The 22184-nt window shown below is 29.7% G+C and overlaps 1 protein-coding gene and 1 long non-coding RNA gene across 2 annotated transcripts; one reads left to right on the plus strand and one right to left on the minus strand.

The window, feature by feature from the left end:
- The first annotated feature begins 11 nt into the window (after positions 1 to 11).
- LOC136972938 (prominin-1-like) lies at positions 12 to 16841 on the plus strand. Its single transcript, XM_067267597.1, has 8 exons — positions 12 to 41; positions 124 to 204; positions 296 to 364; positions 503 to 592; positions 3292 to 3407; positions 9741 to 9776; positions 13538 to 13570; positions 16136 to 16841. Exons 1-8 carry the CDS (start codon positions 12 to 14, stop codon positions 16194 to 16196), a joined length of 516 nt encoding a protein of 171 aa, XP_067123698.1. The 3' UTR covers positions 16197 to 16841.
- A 256-nt stretch (positions 16842 to 17097) lies between these two features.
- LOC136972939 (uncharacterized) lies at positions 17098 to 18015 on the minus strand. The gene is made up of 3 exons (XR_010880419.1): positions 17920 to 18015; positions 17483 to 17639; positions 17098 to 17409 (listed from the first exon to the last, which is right to left on the minus strand). It is a non-coding gene; the product is annotated as an uncharacterized lncRNA (long non-coding RNA).
- Between the last annotated feature and the right edge of the window lie 4169 nt (positions 18016 to 22184).

Raw genomic sequence — 22184 nt, forward strand, 5'->3', positions numbered from 1 at the left:
AAAAGCTGATGATGATAGTTCGTGGTGGAGCAGAACATTTGGTATAACTTTTGATCAAAATGTTTTAAAATTGATATTAATTGAAATATTATATTTTACTTAATAATTGTTTTTATTTTAAAGGAAAGAATTAAGAGTCTTTATAAAACAATGAAATTTGAAGATCAGCATCTGAAAGAAAATTTAACAAAAAATACTCTAGAGGTATGTTATGCAGTAAGAACTCTTACTAAAAATGGCTAATTTTTAATAAGAGTTGTTAATAAATATAAATAAAATATTTTTATTTATTTAGATTGCTAATAAGTTTGTTTTGTTACTAAAAGTTCATGGTGATAAACTGGTAAAGTTTTTCAGAAAATCAGTAAGTCATTAATATTGTAACTAAAATTTATAAAATAAATGTTATTGTATATTTATATATAAAGTATATCAGGATTTTATTACTTACTATTGAGTTATTAAAATGTGTTATTTTTCATTAATGTATATTGAATTTTAGTTTACAGAAAGTATTGTCCCATGTAAACCATTTTGGAACATTTTTGCAACTGTACGAATTTTACTATGTGAATATTACATTCAAGTTTTGGTAAGAATTTTTTTTATATAATATATTCACATAACAATAACAATTAAATATTTACTATTAAAAATGTCAAATATAGAACATAAATTTAATTTCTAAAATTTTATATACTGTATTTCTTAGAAACTGCACTATGAATTTGAAATAAAATTTTATGAATTCTTTTATGGAAGGAAAAATTTTTAAATGATTAATTTTATTAAGTATTGTTAAATAACAACAGGTTAGAAAAACTATACAAATGCCATGAAACAGATAATGTTTGGCAGTAGCTGCAAAACAATATAATGACAAAGTGGTAATTGGCATAAAATCTCTCAAAGAACTGTTTTAAATTGTGAATTGTTAATGCTAATATTTTTAATATTAATGATGTTATTGCTGGATTAAAAGAAAGATGATGATAGGTTCATTCTGCTTATTATTATTCAGAAAAAAAAAAACATTTCACTATTCATCATTCTTTATTTTATCATAGATATATTAATACATAAAATAATTCTTTTTATATTTTAATAATACAAAAAATAATTTCTATCTCATTTCATTATTTCTGCATCATCCATCATTTTCATTTCAATATTGTTTTTATATTCTAGCATAATTTTTGTTAAACAGGATGCCATTGGAATATTTTAGTTTGCTTGTCTTTGTCTTCAACTGCTTTCTTATTTAATTGTAGCTGGATTTTATGATGATTTGAATAGTAATGATCAAGTGAATGATTTTATTATCTTAATGTGGATGACGCTACTCTGCAGTTGATTGTTGATGTGATTATATCCAATCAGTTTTGATATAAGAGACAGTGTGCTAGCTCACAAATGCTGCCAAAAGTTGCAATAATTTTTTGATAGTGTGAGAACCAGGGACTTCAGGATAACCCCATTCCACATTCAGGATGGAAAATGTAAAATAAAAGAAAGATCAGAGAAATCTTTCTCATAAGTCCTGACACCAGTTAGGATAAATTTAATCATGTCCTAAGTTGCAATTTAGTTTCTTTCCAGTGGAAAAAGTATATTAAAATTAGCCAGAATTTTAGGAGGGTTTTAGTTGAATTGCTAATAATATGAGGTATTTATGAGATATGGAGTTAGGCATTAATCAAATCAAAGTATGATGATTAAAAAATAAATTTATTTATAAAGGATGAACAAAACTGATACAAATAATATTAAATATTAATTATATAAAAATATCATAAAACAAAGCAAACATCAAAAATATAAATAATTCCAAAAGAGATAAGATGATAACAATCTATTTCCTAATGCTTTTCTATGAGAGAGAGTTTACATTGGAAATGGCTATTTCCTAATGAAGGTCCACAGCGTTGACCAAAAAATAAATTGGAAATATACTGTACCTTTTCTATTGGATTAACACTACAGTTTGTAAATGGTTTTTGATTGGTTCTATCCAGTTCTATCCTGGAAGTATTCTCAACCATATTTTTACCTTTTCCTTTCAAAATATTGTTATTAGCACTTCTCCATACCACATTTCTTGACAAGAATATAGTGGACATAGACAATTGACGATGAACAATACTGACTGGTAATTACCAGTCAATACTGTCCATTCATCAAAAGATAGCCTCCAATGAAAGGGAATCCCCTGCTCCATTTGCTTTTTACATCGGCTCCAATCGGCTCATAGCATTCACTATGGACAATAGAGCGGCCCAGTTCATTTCATTTGTTTTTATTTGCCATTCATCATACTTCTCACTTGAATATATTAAAGTTTTCTTACTGAGTGACTGCAGGTACTATATACAGACTATCAATACTTTCTATACTATTTGCCAATATAGTATACATCATACTGACAGATAGTGCATTATGACTGAAAAATAGCCTTGCATACATCTACAATGAAGTATAATAGAATATTTGAGATAATACTTTCTAAACTGCACATCAGTAAGTGTTGTGCTTGCAATAGCTGTTTCAGAGATGTGGGATACACAGTAGGGTGTTATATGCAAGTGTTTTAATTTTGTTCTGGCGTTTTTTGTAGAGTATATGCCACTGTGGCTTATCCACAAAAATTATGGTAATACTTTGTTCTATATTACTTAATATTTTTATTTATGCAGTAACTGGTAAATAATTTAAATTAGTGCAAAACTAAGCAAAATAATTGAAACATAATTAATTAACCTTTCAGCAGTGGGAGAGTCAGGTATGGTTCTATCCCTTAGTAGTGGAGAATATACCCGAAAAATTTTTAAAGTATTTTTTCACGCAATTTTTCTCATTTCCGTTTTAGAAAAAGTATTTGTAAACAGTTATGTCTAGTAAAGAAAAGTCTTTTTTTATTGTTACATAATTCATTTTTTATGTGAATTTTTTTTTGCGGTAGTTTTTGGCTAGATTTTGGTGATACCCCCAAAAGAATTTAACGTATATATACGTTCCTCACCATTGCCACATGATCGCCCTCGACGTATATATACGTCCCTCACTGTTGAGTGGTTAACATATAAATTATTTTTAAAACTAAAAGTTAAATTTTATTTAATTAATGTAAAGCAATGTGACTCTCAAATATTTTGCATTTTCTTGAAGAAAAATCAATGATTTTAATTCTAGTTTTATTTTTATTTTAAATCTTTTCAGAGATCTTTATCAAATATTTTGATTTCCTCACTGTTTAATATATTAAATAAACAGATAAAATTTTAATATTTTCAGAATGGATTTTGGTTTGCATTGGGCTGGTGTTTGTTCTGTTTTATTCCTACAATTATTGTGGCATTTAAATTAACAAAACATTTTCTAAGAATGACAGAATTAGGGAAACCAGATGAGTAAGTAATTTCTTTTCAACTTTATATTCGGAAATTTTAATTAAAATTAAAGTTTATTGTTGATGATGTGAATATTATAGTCACATAGGACTGCCAAATTAATGAGATTAAAACTTAATATGAAATTGTTTTCTTACTAGCTGCAGACACACAGACTTTTCTTAATATTTTTATACTCTAATTTTAGAAAAATTTTATTAGATTTTAGAGAATGCTTTATTATCAATAGAATAATAATTAAAAATTGTCTTTCATGGCTTTCAGAACTAACAAGCCCGTTTTTAGTAATTTCTCTACAGCATTGAGGCACTTACTTCGGCATTCCTCTTTTCGAGATCAGTTGTGCGCATCAGGTGATCTGATCTCATTCACATATAATGTTGTCATGATAAATAAACAGAATCAAATGGTACGATACATTATCTGGGCAGTTCCCAGGTGTTTATTATTTGTGTTTCTATGTACAACAAATTAACAATGATATCCTGACAAGGAAACAATGTCCATGACACAAGGTGTAGACACTGCCAAGCATAGGCACTTCGACAAGAGAAAATGAAAGTAGCTGGGTCTGACATCACTAGGGTTGAGTGGTGGTCCAGCAATATGTTGTCATCACTGCAACATGGAAAAAACTATGTACACAAAACTATTAAAACTCGCAATATTTGTTCCAATTAATATTCTAAATAAGCATTTTGGTTTAATTATGTCAATTAAAACTTTCAAATAGTTTGGTTAGACTCAAACCTCATTCAGTTTAATGTTTTATCATAATACACTTGTCACAAGTAATATATATTTATTTAAAGATAAATAAAATTAAAGATTATGGAATAAAAATGAAATACTTGTGAAATTAACTTAAAAAAAAAATTATTCATGTAGGATTGAAAATAGCTGAGAAAAAATGTTAAGATTTTTGAATATAATATCAAAAAAAGTTAATAATTCTTCAAATTATTCTAACAGATCAAAATCCAATATTTTGTGATAAATCTTTATTTTGTAATATCTCATTAAATTAAATGAAACACTTAGAATTCTTATCTATTTTGTTTATTTAAATAAACTTAACATACCTTCAGATAAACTTTCAGATTTTGAATTTGATATTTTATAACATAATTTTTTACAAATTATTTACAAACTATTATTATGAAGTAATTTATAAATGAGTGTTTCTAATTTAATACATGAATAAATTTTTTATACTGAGTGATCCTAATTAAAGTACTTCTATTCAATGCTGTCCAGAACAGAGCTTTTTTTAACAGAGCATGGCTCGTGGGAAGTTGCAGGGGAGATCAGAAACAAAAGGGGAATTCAAAACATTTTCATTAAATAAAATTGCTTTGGGTGTAATGTGGTATTATTATTATATGATATGAAAAAAATTGAAAATAAAAAATGATTATTCAGTGGAAATAAAAAATAGTATGCAGAGAAAAATTAAACAACTTTACTCAGTGGAACAGGAGTTGTAAGGTTTTTGAGCTGTGGGACCACAGCTCAAAAAAGTTTAAGAATGACTGGTCTAGAGAAGTATTTGGCATCCAAATTTGGTATGATGACATTTAAGGAAATGTGGAAGATATTTCCTTAAAAAACTAGTACCAAAACTTATTACTATAGCACTTTTGCTACTGCAAGCAACAACATTTTATTTGGACAAGACACTCATGCTATACAGAGATCTTAGCAATGCAGAAGATACTTAATATTATCCCCATTCTGAAAGTAAAACCTGACAGCAATAACAGTGTGTTCAGTGGCCAACACACAACTGATTCTCTATGATGCTTCTTACATATAGTGTAATATTATCTTTCAAAGATGTCAAATTTGCCACATGTCCTTGATAAACCGTATATTTTAAGGGTCCTTGCAACAAAAAGAAACAGATTAAGATCTAGAGAATGAGGTGACCAGGTAGTAGGAAATGCACAACTAATCAATTTGTTTGTTATTGCTTTTAAGAAACTGCTGTATTTCTGGGCCACCAGAGATCAAGTCAGTTCTATAGGTCTAGCTTCATCAAAGAAAATTGTTTCCAAAAATAAATATAGCTGTGAGTCCACATCTAGCTGTAACTTTAAGTACGTGTAGCAGAATCTACTGGAGAACGAAGGTTTTCCAAGGCCTAAATGTTCACTGTTCCATTGAGATGAAAATATGCCTTATTGCTTTAGGATTTTCCATGGCCATGACATATCCATTTTCATTCTGACAAGAAATGTCAGTTGAGTTTCCCTGTTGGCAGCAAGCAACTGTGGTTATGTTTGATATTATACAGATAACAATCCACCAACTTTTTCAGTACATTCCATATTGTACTGTAGGATAGGCCCAACTGCCATGACATTACATATGTACTGCTGAAATCTGCAGCATTATTCATTAACTGTTCAACGACTACTATAGTAACATCTTCAATGATTTCTGAAGTGATAGGTTTGTGTTCTGAGTTGAGTTGAACTAGATGTTAACCTTGAATTGAGAGGTCATTTTCCTGAGATCTTGTGGAGTTAATTGCCTTTGGCAAAAGTTCTTACAACAGCAAAATTTTCCACATTTCAAACAGTGCAACTACAGTATTATTTTCATAAAACAAGCTTTACAAGTATGATATTCACGAAAATGTTTCCATTAACTGACTAAGGCAAACACGCAACAAAAAGAAACATGCTCAGTATAAGTTAGAAAATTTAATTTATTTTCACATAATATACTTATGTACAAATTCAGACAATGGATGCCACTCTAGGACGGTTTATCCAGCAGTCACCAAACCTGATTGTTGGTGGGACAATTACAAAAATATAACAGCGATGCACTGAATTGCATAACACTAATCAGATACAATAAACAAGAATAATTTTACTAAACTTACGAGGGTTATTCAAAAAGTTCCTGAACTTTATTTATTACAAAAGAAATACTTCACTACAATTTATTTGTTGTCAGGGTCCCTTTCAAAGTAGTCTCCTCCCAACGTATACACTTATCCCAACAGTGTTTCCACTTTTTGAAACAGTCCTGGAATGCTTTTTCCAGAATGCTCATAAGCTCTTTCATCATATTTTCTCTATCTCTGGAATGATGGCAAATCTTTTTAATTTGAGAGAGTTTTTTAGTTTGGGGAACAGGAAAAAGTGGCATGGGGCCAGGTCAGGTGAATAGGGTGGGTGGGGAAATACAGCAGTCTTGTTTTTTGCCAAAAACTCACGAGTTCTGAGAGACGAATGAGCTGACATGTTGTCATGGTGAAAAAAACCACTTGCCACTCCTCCAAAGTTCAGGCCGTTTTTGCTGATTCTGTTTCTTAGCATTTCATAACCCCCAGGTAGTACTCCATGTTGACTGTCTGGCCTATAGGTAAGTATTCGTAGTAATGCACCACCTCAGTATTGAAAAAAACAGTCAACATCATCTTAATATTTGAGCTAACTTGTTGAGCTTTTTTGGGGCAGGGAGATGTTTCACCCACCCATTGTGAAGATTGCACTTTTGTTTCAATGTCATATCCATAAACTTATGACTCATCACCTGTTATGATCCTGGACAAGAAGGTTTCATCCTCTTCAGCTCGATCAAACAGTTCCTGACAGACTTGAACTCGATGTTGTTTCTGGTCTGCTGTCATCAGGCAATGCGTGAATTTGGCAGCAACTCAATGCATCCTCAATTTTTCATGCAGGATTTCATAGCATGAACCAATTGAGATGCCACACTCTTCTGCAAGTTCCATGACAGTCAAACATTAATTTGCACGAACAAGATCATTCACTTTCTCGATGTGCGGGTCATCAGTTGATGTTGATTGATGTCCAGGATGCTCGTCATCTTCCACTGATTGCTGTCCCTTTTTGAACCAGATAAACCACTCATAACATGCAGTATGTTTTATAGCATCCTCACCATAAGCCTTGGTAATCAACTCAAAGTTTCCATGAAGGATTTCCCGAGTTTCACACAGAATTTCACAGAACAACACTGCTCCTTCAAAGAGCTGATTTCAGCAGATCCGATTTGTCACTGAACCCCACAAACACCACTTCATATAAACAGCTGTAACTAATCACCAAAACAAGATATCAACAAACGGGTTCAAACATGTTACTCGGAAGGTTTCCGTGGACACAACACCTCCAAGCAGATTAAAAAATAACCAACTGAAGGCACACTATTCAAAAAGTTTGGGAACTTTTTGAACAACCCACGTATGCTGATATGGAAAGATGAAGATAGGGGTGAGAAGTAATAAAGATGGCAGATAGGACAGAACAAAAATACCCGGATCATACAAATGTCTTTCTGTTGTTGTGAGGGGCCACATGGAAACTTCTTACATACAATATATGCTTCTGTCTGTCTTTTTTCGGGTCCCAAGGTTTTTACTTGTATCCAAATTTTTGGTCGCTTGTTCAAAACTTGCAATTGGTCAAGTTGTATGCCAACTCTAACACACTAACTTTGGCCTGGAAATTTCGAAGTTTCTGCTTGAAGTCATTCACCCATCTACTTGGGCACCAGATACTGTAATGTCTCTTTTCTTTTGTCATCCCCCCTCTTTGAGCAGCAGCTCAAAAAGTGACCTTCCTTTGCTTCATATGTGCTCAGGTAACCTTGTATTTATTATGCTGGTGATTCCAAGAAGTGACCCTCACTTCTAAGAAGGAAGAATTAAGGAGATTAGAAAGTTCTTGAAGATTGATGGATACATCTTTGAGAACTTTCTAATCTCCTTAATTCTTCAACAAAGGGAAAAATGCAAGAGAAACAAAAAACAAAACAGACAATATGGCATACAGCAACACAAGAAATAATCATTCTGGTAAAGTGATGGTCATCGTAACTTATAAGAATGACATTCAACATTTGTGGACTACAACATCTATGCTTATGCAAAGGACATCATCTTTTTCATTGCTTACAGTGTTAAAAGAGCCATGGAATTTTTTTTACGGAAATGTCACAATACCAAATTTGCTTACATTTGGACTGCTAAATAGCTCTAAACAGCATTGATTAGGGATATTTTAATTATGATTATCGGGTATACAAGTACCAATGACTATTTTTAATAAATGATATTAAAAAAAACACACTTTATTGACTTCCAGCAGTGAGTTTAATACATTAAAAACATTTTTGACTTATTCATAGGTACAGTCAAACCTGTTTTTATGCGCTCTTTTTATGTGCGATTTTTATTTGTGCGATTTTTTTAATGCGAATTTTTAATTTGTGCGGTATAGTTGGCGACTAGTCTCGTGCGATTCGTCATGTCTCACGTTGACTTATTATAGCTAAATAAACTTATTATAGCATAAATGCACTTATTATAGTAATATTATTGCATGAATATGCGAAAAATGAAATAATTTACTTTTTAAGTCAACAAAACACCACCTGGACAAAAATATGTAAAACAGACGATAGACCAGACAATGCAGTCAAGTGCTGACATCTGTTGTCAATAAATTCTATTTCGTACAGTTTTGAGTTATTTTCTATGTGAGACTTTTTTTATGCGGTCCCTGTTGACCGCATAAAAAAATTATTTTTTTAATTGTGTTGCGAAAACTATTATTTACAGCCATTCGTGAAGTTTCGTGAGATTTTTTTTAATGCGGTCCCTATCCCCCGCATAAAAACAGGTTTGACTGTATTTTTCAGTTAGTACCTACAGAAATGGAACAAATTAACAAATCAAATCCAAAACTAACATTCTAAAATTAAAAGAGAACGACATACAAGTTACCTATTTGAATGTTGTAAATTTAAATGATTATAATATACATTTGATTACCAACATTTAAGTGGTCAAAACGTAATATATTGAAGTTAATATATTAACTTCACCGGTGGAAGTCAATAAAGTGTATTTTTGTATCTCATTTCTAATAAAATTGAAAACTATATTGATTTACTCTATTAAAATCACATTGACTTAGCTTTAATATAAATTTAAAACTCGGCACTTGGATAGTCTCAAAACTTTCATCACTTAAGTAACATATATTAATCTAAAATTTATATTGCCAATATATATTTCAATATTTAGTCATTATGCTTGAAATGCAAATTCACTTAAAATTTATATAAAATTTTATTTGTTTGTAAAGCTGATTATTTGTGTTAAATTTTATTTTTGCGGCACTATTTTGTTACATGAAAGATAAATTTTTCTATAAAATATAATTTTTGTCACTATTAAAAGATAATCATATATTAAATTATATTTGTATATTTTTAATTATATAAAATTAATAAAATGTTAAAATTTGAACCAATTTTAAATTATAATTTAATTTTTTTCGTTCTTAGATATAAAAAAGAAAAACCAGAATATGAATTAGAACTGTGAGTATATTAATTTTTATATTAAATTTATTGAGACAAGCACTGGTTTCATGTCATGATTAGAGAAAATATCTATTTTTCATGCAAAAAGAAATAGATAAGAAAGTGTTATAATTTCAAACAAATATTTTTCTACTTATATTTGTGATATTCTATTTACAACAGAATGATAATATATAAAGTTACAAATTATGAAGAATGGAGTATTTAATATACTAATAAAGATATTTTATAATACATTAGTATAATTATATCAAATATTTTGCTCTTGATTGTTGATTTATAATCTTATAATATTGTTTTGTAAATAGGAATCTAAAAAATCTGTAAAGAAAAAAAAACAAAACAATAAAAGAATCTTATAAGTCAGTTTAAATTGTAGAGTGTATCATCACGCATTTTTTTAAAATGTAATGTATGAAAAATTGGTGTTTTCTTTAAAAGTAATACAATAGTTTATAGTTTTAAATTGTTTTTACAATGTTTTCTAGTGATCTTTGCACAAGCTCATATTTTATTTCAGGTTTGAAACTTCATTTTTCAGCTTAGCTTGTTTTGAACTTAAGTATGGTCAATGCTCTTAATAACTTTTGGCAAAGGCTCACAGCTTTGTCAAAATTTATCATCATTTTAAAATAAACTCTAATTAAAATCACCTTAATAAGAAGAAATTTCCAATGTTTTTATTTGCTCTGAAACTATTTTAGAAAAATAGGATTCTGTCCATATCAAACAAGATGCAATAACAACTATTAGAGAATATTTTATTACAAATATTTTATTCATGATGATTAAAAACCTTAATTTTCAAGTATGGACCAAAAATATTACATAAAAAGTAAAACCAAAAAATACTTTTGCTGTTTTTCTCCTATTATAGAGTTTAGTTATATATAATGTTCTTCACACTTTCGAATTACATTTAATAGATGAACCGTGCCTTCATTATTGAAGTGTATAATTTAGATTGTGATCTACTAAAATGCAAAGAAAAATTAATATTAGTTGCATGATTTGTTTAGTTTGTTACTTTTGCTTTCTCAGTAAGCTCTTCAGAACTGCACTATAATACCATATTTCCTTGATTCTAATTTGATACCTTCAATTTTATGATGCACCATGAGTTTGAAATTGAGTTTCAGATTTTTTTTATAGAGGAAAATTTTCAAATAATCAATTTTATTATTTTTATTTTTAATTATCTACTTGGACATTACTCATTAGTAGGACTTTATACTGGTGTTTAAAATTTGACACAATAATGAGAGTTAGTTCAGAAAAAACAAATTTTCTTTATTATATCACCTGTAGTAGTAATTTTTTCTGTACACTTATACATCTTTCGGGCTAACATGCCCCTCATCAGCAGTATTACTACAAACTGCTAAAAATAATTAAATAAATAAAACGTTTACAAAAACTGGATGACGTTTACAAAAAGCAAACAGTATAAATGTTTGATAGAGTCACATTGACTTTGATGTTGTAAGCCAACAGGCTAGAGTCTCCATATTAACAAAAAAAAAAAAGAAAGAAAGAAAGAAAGAAAGCTGTAAGATAATGGTGAATGGAATCTCGATGGAAATTAAAAATTATTGGTTGATATTGTAATTTTTTAAAAAGTCATTAATTTATTGTATTTTGGAGTAATACTACTGATGAGGGCATGTTAGCCTGAAACACGTATAAGTGTACAGAAAAAGTTAATACTAAAGGTGATATAATAAAGAAAATTTGTTTTTTTCTGAACTAACTCTCATTATTGTGTCAAATTTTAAACACCAGTATAAAGTCCTACTGATAGTAATGTCCGAATAGACAATTAAAAATAAATTAGAAGGATGGTAAGGCATTTATAATTAATCAATTTTATTATTCTGTTAAATAGTAAAATGTTACAGAAAAACAATACAAGTGCCATGAAATAGATATTTAACAGCTCTGTCTCCATGATCTGCATATACAATAACTATTCATTTAAATGCTGTATTACAATGCTGTCTCAGAGGCATCTTAATAGTCCCATATGCCATGCAAATTATCCCATACTTATTAAAAAGCCAATCAAATGTAAGATAATAAGCATGAAAGTAATCAAATATGTGAACACTTATTCATGTGACAAAAGTCATACAAATGAGACTTAATAAAAGAATTTGTGCTAAGTTCAATAGTCTAACCTGGCAACACTTCAGTGTGGTATTTTTGATAGTTTTATTTGACACAACCATAAGGATATGTACTGTCTATTTATCTTTATGTTTGTGTACGCAGTCTAATGAGAAATGCCAAAAAGAAGGTGCCATTTTTCTGAAGAATATTCGAAAAAATGTTTGTTCATAAAGACAGGACAATCAAATGAGGAAGCATATAGTTATACTTATAGTACCTATATTTCAATATTTGCCGACAACAAATCTGATATATAGTAACATTTATCAAGAAGGATTTGTAATTGAAACATCAAATTGGCTTTGATTTCAAGAGAGATTTCATCTTTCATGATCAAAAGAAACTCTGAAGAAGACCTCTTGATTGCTGCTGATGAATTGACTGTAGCAGGCAAGATCATAAATTACCACTAGTTATTTGTTTCTTCAGATTGTACTACAAAATTGAATGCTGTTATATATTCAGATTCAAAAGTAGCTAATAATCAATCTATACGGCAAGAACTAATGAGAAGGGTGCAAGATTGTAAAAAACATTCTTGCACTCTTCTCATTAGACTGTGTATTGCAGAGCTGAAAGAAATAGTTTTATGGTATTGTCACATAGGCCAGCAGCCATAATGCAGAAAAAATATTTCCACATTTGGTGAAGTATTTTAAGGAAACAAAGTCAGCAATAAAAATTAATTAAGCTAAGTTCATTGCTTAATGAGTCATTGCAAGCTATCTTCTGTTATATCTTAATTCTCTTTAATATTCAAAAAATACAAAAGTATTTCTTTTTCAATTACAGAACACGTGCAAATACATGAATAAATTTCCTTCTTATTTTATTTCCTAAATTATCAAGAATTTTGTTATAGATTTTAGAGATTACAATAGTAATCCAGGTATCTACTGTTCTAACAAAATACTTAATCCATAGCAAAATGCTTTTGATAACTTTAGAAGGAAAATAAAATAGAAAAAGTAGAAAAATGATTTAAAATAAATATATTTACAGTTTATAATTTTGACATAATTTTAAAAAACAAAAAAGAAGAAAATATTCTCAACTTTGATTATATTTTAATGTAATATACTATGTGGTACACTATAAAATATTATAATATATCTGTACGTTATTAGTATAATAATAATAAATATATTATGTTATAGTAAAAATATATATAGTAAAACATTTAGATTATTGTTTTAAACAAAACAAAAAAATTAATACAATGTTAAACTATTAGAGTAAAAATCATTACAAATCAATGAACAGGTATGCAAAACAATGTTGTGAATCAGAGATAAATATATTTTAAAGTTTGTTTGTTATAAATATTTATATGAAAATGATTATTATTAGTGGCAAATTTTAACAAGAAGTTTTTCAAAATATTTATTATAGCCATAACTACTATTTTCATTCATTCTAATATAAATTAATGTAGTAATTTAGTCGAATCTATTTTTAATGGCTTTTCTTTTGTGCTGTCTAGTTTTATCTTGAATTTTTTGTTTTTAATTATTATAAATTTTTTTATCAATGTGTCTGTTATGCTTATTGTTTGTGATATATGTTTGCATTTGTAATTTTTCTTATAGCATTGATGAAGATTCAAGTTCAAGAAGTTGGGTGTAAGTATACTAGTGTTGATGTTGCTTGATGTGTGATGATTAATGTTTAGTATGGATGTGTTTTTGACATTTAATGTTTAGTTAGACAGTCTTGATAATGTTATTCAAATGAATTTTTCAAAAAGAACTTTTGTTTTTATCTTATAAATGCAATATACAATATATTTCGTGCTCTTAATAATCCTTAATATTAATTTATCAAATTCCATTTACTCTAATTATTCTCTGCCAGAAAATAATATTTTGTTTAAAGTATTATATTTTCATTTTATAAACTTTTACTCAAAAATAATCTATTATATTGTGTAATTATTTTTGAATAAAATTGCAAAATTGAAATGAAATCAATAATGTTAGAAATGTTTTGCAAAAAGAAAAAAAAATTAAAAAATATAAAATTTCCAAATAATCTGTTTTTTGATAGAGAGAGTAATTGTAATTGTTAATTTTGTTACCTATTAAAAATTATCAATTATTTTATGTATTTTTGCTGCAGTTTGTCTGTCTTTATCTAAATTACTAATTTACAAAGATAGATAAAAATATTTTTATTTAACTTCATCATGCAATAGTATTTATTCTGTATATCCAAATAAAAATCTAATTGATGACCAACTAATAAAAGCAAAGGCATTCGGAAAAGTAAATTGTCAAAACAAGCAGTTGATTGAGAAAAATGTGAGATTTTAATTTTATGTGCGCCAGTATTTCATAATCCATTTTCAGCTAACAATTCATTACATTGTCACAACCCCTGCAAACTAAAAATTTTTAAAACAATCTGTCATTCTATATCTAGGTAAACTGTCTTTTTTTAAAAATAAATTATTCTGCTCTCTTCTTTAAATTGAATTTGTATTTTAGTGTTCTTATAATGTTCTGTTGATAAGCAAGTCTCCCGAAACTTCCTCCCATATGGGTTACAATAGGGTTGCCAGATTTCTATGACTGGATTTAAAAGACACTTAAAAATAATTAATGATCTTTTTCACTCCATTCTGTCCCACCCCCCAAAAATAAAATTGAATGATTTTTTTCCATTGATGATAAAACATTTTGTTTACTTTCTTTAGATCTTGATGGGAAAATTATAGTTTTTATGTTACTACAAATATTTGCAAATTTTAGTTTAACTTAGAATTTAATGGTTAACTATAGCTTTCTCTAGGGGAAGGATACAGATAAATATAAAAAGACCAACTGCCACTGCCATGATGAAACAAAGGCATTAAAAATGAATATAAAGGACAAGGATAGTTTAGCTAAAATAAAAGATTATCCTTTGAAATAAAAGACACCCTGCAACACAACTGTGCCAATATATTCCACAATCAGATGTAAAAATTTATATATTTTTATTTATAAGAAATAGCTTAACATCAAGAAAAACATATTATTAGTGGTATTTATTCTATTAATATTGATCAATATATACCTTGCATTCCCTTGATTTGTTCTGTTTATTTTAATATTAAGTAAAACTTCAATATAATAAGTCTAGAGTTAATAGTTTGTTATACAAAGTATAAATAGTTTAATAAGTTGAATAGTTTAACAGTTTTAAATGTTTTTTTGAGAATTAAACTGCACAAATAATATACAGCAGAACCTGAATTTAACAGACATTCTCAAGACTGAAGAATTTATCTGCTTAAGACAAGTACTCATTAACACTAGAACCACCAAAATAGTTATTTTGACTGGTTTCATTTTTCAGCATGCTGTAGTTTTTATCATTGTTTTTACAAATGTGATATTTTTTGCGTTTTCACATAATACTGTTTTAAAACCAAAATTATTTTTTCTATTTTTGTTATATTGTGAATCATCGGATGGTATTACATTTAAAACTTCCAAATCACTCAATTTTAACCAGCAGTGGTTAATATATATATCGATTTAAAACTTATTGCTACCGAGATCTAGAAATTCCGATTAAGATCTATTTAGAGTTATAGGTATTTTCTATTAATATTTAAGATTGACAATTTGATTGTACAAAGATGGTTCAACTTATATCCAAAGTTTCAGTGATAGCCACGGAACTCTGCGTTACGTGCTCCCAATTTTTGTTTCTTTCCCTGCCGTGTGCCGACACTTCTCCCATCATTTCGGCAACGACACCGTGCCTGCAGAAAAGAAGTCTTTTGGCCGCCGTCGGAGCTCGGCCCCACATCCGACTCGTGACGACAATTCCGGAACATCGCCCACCAGAATGCCAAATCAGAGAATACGTCACGCGGCGGTTCGGACACCAGCCATGTCTTCCGTCGTGGCCAAAGCAACGGGAGGTGTCGGCACGCGAGAGGTACCACACACGGAAAGAAACAGATTGGAACCATGTAACACGTTGGGTTACGTTCTCATTGCCGAAATTCCAGACAGAAGTCGAACCACCCTGTATTATCAAGCTTAGCATATACATGTAATATCAATGTTTTTGTATGTTGTAATTTTTAAATATTTTGAAAAATAATTTGTTTAGATTATCAAGACCATTGTATTTTTTGAAAAAGTTTATTTTGAATTAAGATTTAACTTTTTTTGATTTTTTTTTTCTTTCAGAGCTCAAAGAAATAAAATCAGACCGGATAACGGTTGGCATCGTCCCGTTCAACACATGTAATATAATGTAGGTGCTAGGCGATACGTGTAACCGTGCAAGCATTCTGTTCCTATTATCGGTGACGGATCATTCGACGCATTAGCATAATAGAACGACACGTCGTTCAGGAATTCGGTGAAATATTTCAGTGCCAATACAAAATTCTAAAAAGCTTCCAAGGAAATTTTAAAAAATCGTCTTTAATAACGCAAACTTTTTTACTGTTTCGTAAATTAACCATCCGAACGGAGAAAGTATTTTCCTACACAAAATACTTTTGGTCAGAGTACAAATAAATTTTATTCTCTCGGCACGCGTTTTCGATAATACCGAAAAGGCCTGCCTCTAAATTTATATCTATATTTACTGTATAAATATTCGATACTGTCGATATATATTTTTGAGGCCTTAATTTTTTATAATAAACGTCGTATTTTATTATACGCTGTTAAGGCTAAGAAAAATTTAGCCCGATTTTTAAACATCGCGTATCATGTAATGATAAACTAGGTTAAATTGTGCCTGGGAAGACATCCGACAATATTTTATGATAATCAGTGATCAAATCACCTTAATAATGTTCATTTTTTAATAGAAACTAATTTTTAAAACTTTCTTCCAAACTTTGGAAATTTTTGTAGAATTAAAAGCCAGTTAATACCCCGACTAAGTTTAAACGTATATTATATATATATATATATATTATTATTATTAATGTGTAAAATATTTACTATAAATGTGTTGATTTTTAATTTAATGTAATTTACACCCAAGCTGTTAACTTATTAAATTGTCATTAAATTTCTTTGATATTTTATAATAAAATCAAAAACATATCGTACGTGGCATTTATTTAACGGAAGATATTTTTTGGTTTTCTGTTATTAGTAGTCGAATTAAAATATTTATTTATAATGCACAGTCTGTTTCAAATTTACATTTTATTTCTAAGAAACGGTTACATTTTTTAAGAAGAAAAGATTTGCTTAAAATTCATAATTTTCAGAATATATTTATATTAGAAATATATGTAAATTCCCGCAACGTCATACAAAACTAGTGTTTTGCGAATAGCCATTTATTGCTTTAACTCCAGTGCATTTCGACGAACTTCTCTTTGCTTTTGAATTGACCCCAAGGATTATTTGGCTTCTTGTCGTCCGCTGCTTTGTGTTTTGCTTGAAAATTACTCTCCCGACTTTTGTAGTCGGACTTTTTTATTCCGTAATTCTCTCTAAAATACACAATATTATACTGAAAATTGCCCGGAACCGTTGGACAGAACTTTTTTTTTAAATCGGAATTACCTGTTATCTCGACTTCCAGACTGATTGAAAGGGTTAATTTCGTAACCTCGCATTTTGTACTGTTGGATTCAAGAGATCGGTAGTTTCCGAGAGTAGATGCAGTTAATTTGTAGAATTAGATCAAAATGGACCACTTAGTAATCCAAATTAAAGCTACCTAATTGAAAAAAAAAATCGTGTTAACTCTCTTAAATAACTTTAAAATTTCAGTAAATTACATACGTTTTCGTTATACGGTAGAATGGAAATTAATATAACTTTTCTTCCAAATAATGTATTATTAATAAACTTATTTAAATAGAATATTCTGGAAATTATAATAGTTCACGGGATTAGATTTTTATCGTTTTCTGTAGTTATTCGTAAATACGAGTGTAATTATGTAAATTAATAGATTTATATAATTAGCTTTCGTAGAATTTAAAGGTTTTATTTACGAGCGAAACTCATTGATACGGTCGATTATCGGTCGATAATGTAAACAAACCAGATAAGTCGACATGTGGCCACGGACGATAGTTTATCGTATTCCCGCGTGGGGAGACACCATCGTACGATTCCGGAAAACATTTCGCCGTTATTTTTTATAAAAAAAAAAAAAAAAAAAAAAAGTCGTCAATCATTTTTGATGAATTTATCGATTATCGAAATATTTAAAAGATAGTTCGTAAACGCGTAAACTAAAATAACACCAGACCGATGGAGATTAATATTCGCTTCTTTTTCTTGTTTTCCCGTGCGGAGTTATTTAGAGAAATCATCGCGAGGAAGAAGTTAAAGTTCATATCGAGAGGGAATCGACGTCGAATTCTCCGTCGAAAATTTCGTTAATTCTCTTGCATTGTAAGGTGCGAATATTCTCCATTAAATAAATAGGAAAGAATACGAAAATATATATGTACAGTATTTAAAAAGATTTTATTACATCGCGATAGTCACGAGCGACAATCCGTGTCGGGGGGAGGGCGCTTTTATAAGGACGATTTATAAGAGTCCGTAATCTCGCGGGACACACTACGCTTCTTCCATCGTATTACATTATTAGATACAGATAAAATTTATTCCCGAGTAAAGTTACTTGTAGGATTTGGCTAATATTTATATATTTTTAATACTTAATTGTGTTATATAAAGTTTTTAAAACGACTACGCTACCCGTTACCCCTCGGGTCACTTATTACTTAAATTTATAAAGAATAGGAGACGTTGTAATAGGTAAGTATAGGCGTAACGCCTCCGCCCGTCTCGTTTTTTAGCTTTTTAATCCAAATAAACCTCCGATGGTCTCGGATCCCCTGGACCAGACGGGAGCTTTTTTTTGGAAATATACGCCTCGTAATTCCGGTGCTCGGCTATTACAGTATTATTCGTTCTTATATTTTTATTATTACTTTATTACCAGTAATTTTTTACACGCGCGTCTTTATATTTTCATTTATTCGTAATTTGGAATGTCCGGTTATCGACGTTCGAAATATATTATTCTAACGTGTTTTAAAAACTTTTGTTTTATTCCCATGCCACAGACGTTCGATTCTTATTTTTCCTCGGAAAGGGGATAAAATACGGAGGCGTACGGATGGAAGGATGTAGAAGCGTATAGAAAACGGACACGCGGCCATTGTATTTTACGTGTATAAATAATAAATATCTAAATTATAATCAAATTTGCAGTTAGGTACTACTCTAACCACCACCCGTCGGGTGGCCTAGTACTCGCAAGTTACCGACCATGCAAGATAATTTCCATATCGCACCGAAATTATACTGTGTTTAATGCTGTCGAATTTGCAACGCCCCAAGTGTCCGGCCACCAAAAACCCTAAGGATTAAGATGTAAAGCGCCAAAAATGCCAAAGAGGTGAGTTTGGTACTAATTTTTACTTTCCCGGCTGTTTTATATAACAGAGGGAAAGTATGGCGTTGGGTCAAAAAATGATCCCTCCCTCAAGATTTCACATTTGTGGACTCGGGAACCTCGAATCATCGAGAAATGCAAAAAATCCGGGTTTTTCTTGTTTATATGTGGATGTTAGTGTGTGTGGGGAGCACGATTTTGTTCACCCTCTTTGAGGGTTAATAACTCCCGTGCCTTTTGTCAAAAATTTCTGAAATTTTGCAGGGATGTTTGCGTATTAGGGGATCGATTCTATTAAATTTTGGTGATTAAAGGTCGACAGGGTGGAGAGATGGAGGGAGGTCGTGTGTCGTATCTCGAGTAGGGTGGGACTTAATGACGATTTTACTGGTTATTAGCATTTATAATTTTTTACCAAACCCGTCCCTATCCTCAAAATGAAGCTTTTTGCCATTTTATAATAGGCCTAATTAAGAATATAAAAAGCATTTTTAATAAAATGTCATTACGGACGGCGCCACAGCAGTTTTAAACGTTGCCGGAAAAGTTAAGCAACTCGTTGCTGGAATTTTTTACTATTTAATTTATATCGATTATAGTTAACTGAGATATTTCAGTTATGTAATTTAAAAATTTGCTATCAGTTGTTTATATTAAAAATAGATGTAAGCTGTCGTCGTACTTGTTTAACGATTAATTAATTAAAAACATTCAAAAAGTATTATAAATCTATTAACGAATATGAGCGGAAAATTAACTTGCGTGATAATTTATTAACTAAGTAATTAACTTTAATAAATTTAAAATTATAAATTCTCAGTATAATCTCTACGAATCTAAGAATCGATTAAATTCTGCCAAAAGTACGAATCGTGTAATTGTGAATTTTTGAATATCTTTTCTTATAATATGTATAATAGTTTCTAAATATTATATTATTAAATTTATTGAAAAGTTTGCTCCATAAATTAAAAATAGAATTTGCTACATCCTATCAGATAAACGATGTTAATGCTTTATTTGTTTATTGATAAAAGTTTAAAATATTAAATGGATAAATTATCTCACATTTGCGATTCGATTGCGTCATTTTCCGATATTAAAAATTACAACAAATTTATTTTCAATTTTTTTGTTACGACAACATTTTTTGGTAACATAAAATTATCATTTTCTTATATTTTTAATCCAGTTATATATTTTCGAATGCACGAACAAGGAATGGCGGATTTTTTAATCGGATGGTCTCATTCTATTTCAGAAGGATCCGGAAAGGCCACGTGCTATTTTGGAAGTTGTACGAGTGTACATATTCGGCATACGTAATTTTACGGGACGCCTAACAAGAAATAATAGAGGAAAACGATCAAAAATATTACGTAAATATTAACGTAAGTTAGTTTTTAGTTAATTTGTCTAAAAAACTATGGAAAATGGGTGCCCAAAATCTTATTTGTCGCATTAAAAGCCAGAAAAGTCCGCGGGTTTCCCATCTACGGCATCATTATCACAATAGGCAACTTGGTAATGGCAAATTTAAGCTATGACAATACGAGTAACTCGTATTGTCATAGCTTAAATTTGCCATTACCAAGTTAACTTTACGAAAGATTTTATTACACGTATAATTATAAATCGATTAAATAATATTTTATAAATTACGACGAGAATTGCTTCTAAACATCATTAATATTAATTAATATATTTCTAAAATTAACAAACGAATATTATGTCATAAAATCTCGGGATATTTTTCGATTTCTGGAGTATCGTTCGTTAAACGACATTAATTCTGTGATAAAAATATAATCAGAACGGCCTTCGATAAAATATTGTAATCTAGTTAATCTCGCGAGAAATATTTATAAATACAACATATTCGATTTATCTAATATAATTTATTGGAAGTAACGACGATCCACTTCGTTTCGATAATACCGCAATCGAGAGAACCGCCTAAAACTATAAATTTTAAATAAATTGCAATAGTCTGATAATGACACCGGCCCGCTACTCGGAGGCTCGGGTTTCGATTTCCTATTAATTCAGAAATCTTCGGGTAGAGTTTAACTGGCATCCGTCCGCTTACCCCGAACCCACGATTTGGCAGAAAAGTCCCTCTTACTTGTTAGTGTCCGCACGGCAGGAAGAACAATGGAAATGGGTGGCCATATTTTTAAATTTGACTTTAGTATAAGTAAAAATATAGAAAGGGACGGTCGGCATGCGGTTTTCGAAGAAATTTTTTTATAATTTTTTGGGGGGTCTCGGTTAATTGTAAAATTAGTTTTCATTTATTTCATATAATTAGATGTGTAATAAATAACTCATATGTTTAATAAACACTTCATACATTTTGTCGAGTTAGCATTTCAGTAAAATTAAATCTATTTATATTCGTGCAAATTGATAATGTCTCTAATGACCTTCTGTAATAAGTATTTTTCTATTTGAAAATGAAAATAAAATACGCGCTTTCATTACGTCGTTTCATTTAAAGCCTTCTCGTATAAACTTTATTCGATGCGAAAAGTGACAAAAATTAAATTTAATTCGTTAATTAATTCCGAAAGATTAAATATGCAAAGTGAATGAAAGAAATGCGTGGGTTTTTTGTAGTAAAATTTCTTCAAAAATTGTTACGTTTATTTGAATTATTTAAATCGGCTCGATAATAGAGGAATTTCTGATAACTTTAAAAACTATTGCTTTGACACTACCACTCGTTTACACAGGGAAGAACATTTAATAAATTCCGCGTAGTCAGTTGGATATGTAAGATGCCGGGTGGACACGTTCTCGATTCAAAAAATTACAGAAATGACCATCTTAAAGGAGTTAATA

The sequence above is a fragment of the Centruroides vittatus genome, unplaced genomic scaffold, assembly GCF_030686945.1.
Source record: "Centruroides vittatus isolate TY-2023 unplaced genomic scaffold, ASM3068694v2 contig_3067, whole genome shotgun sequence".
NCBI classification, from domain to species: Eukaryota; Metazoa; Arthropoda; class Arachnida; order Scorpiones; family Buthidae; genus Centruroides; species Centruroides vittatus.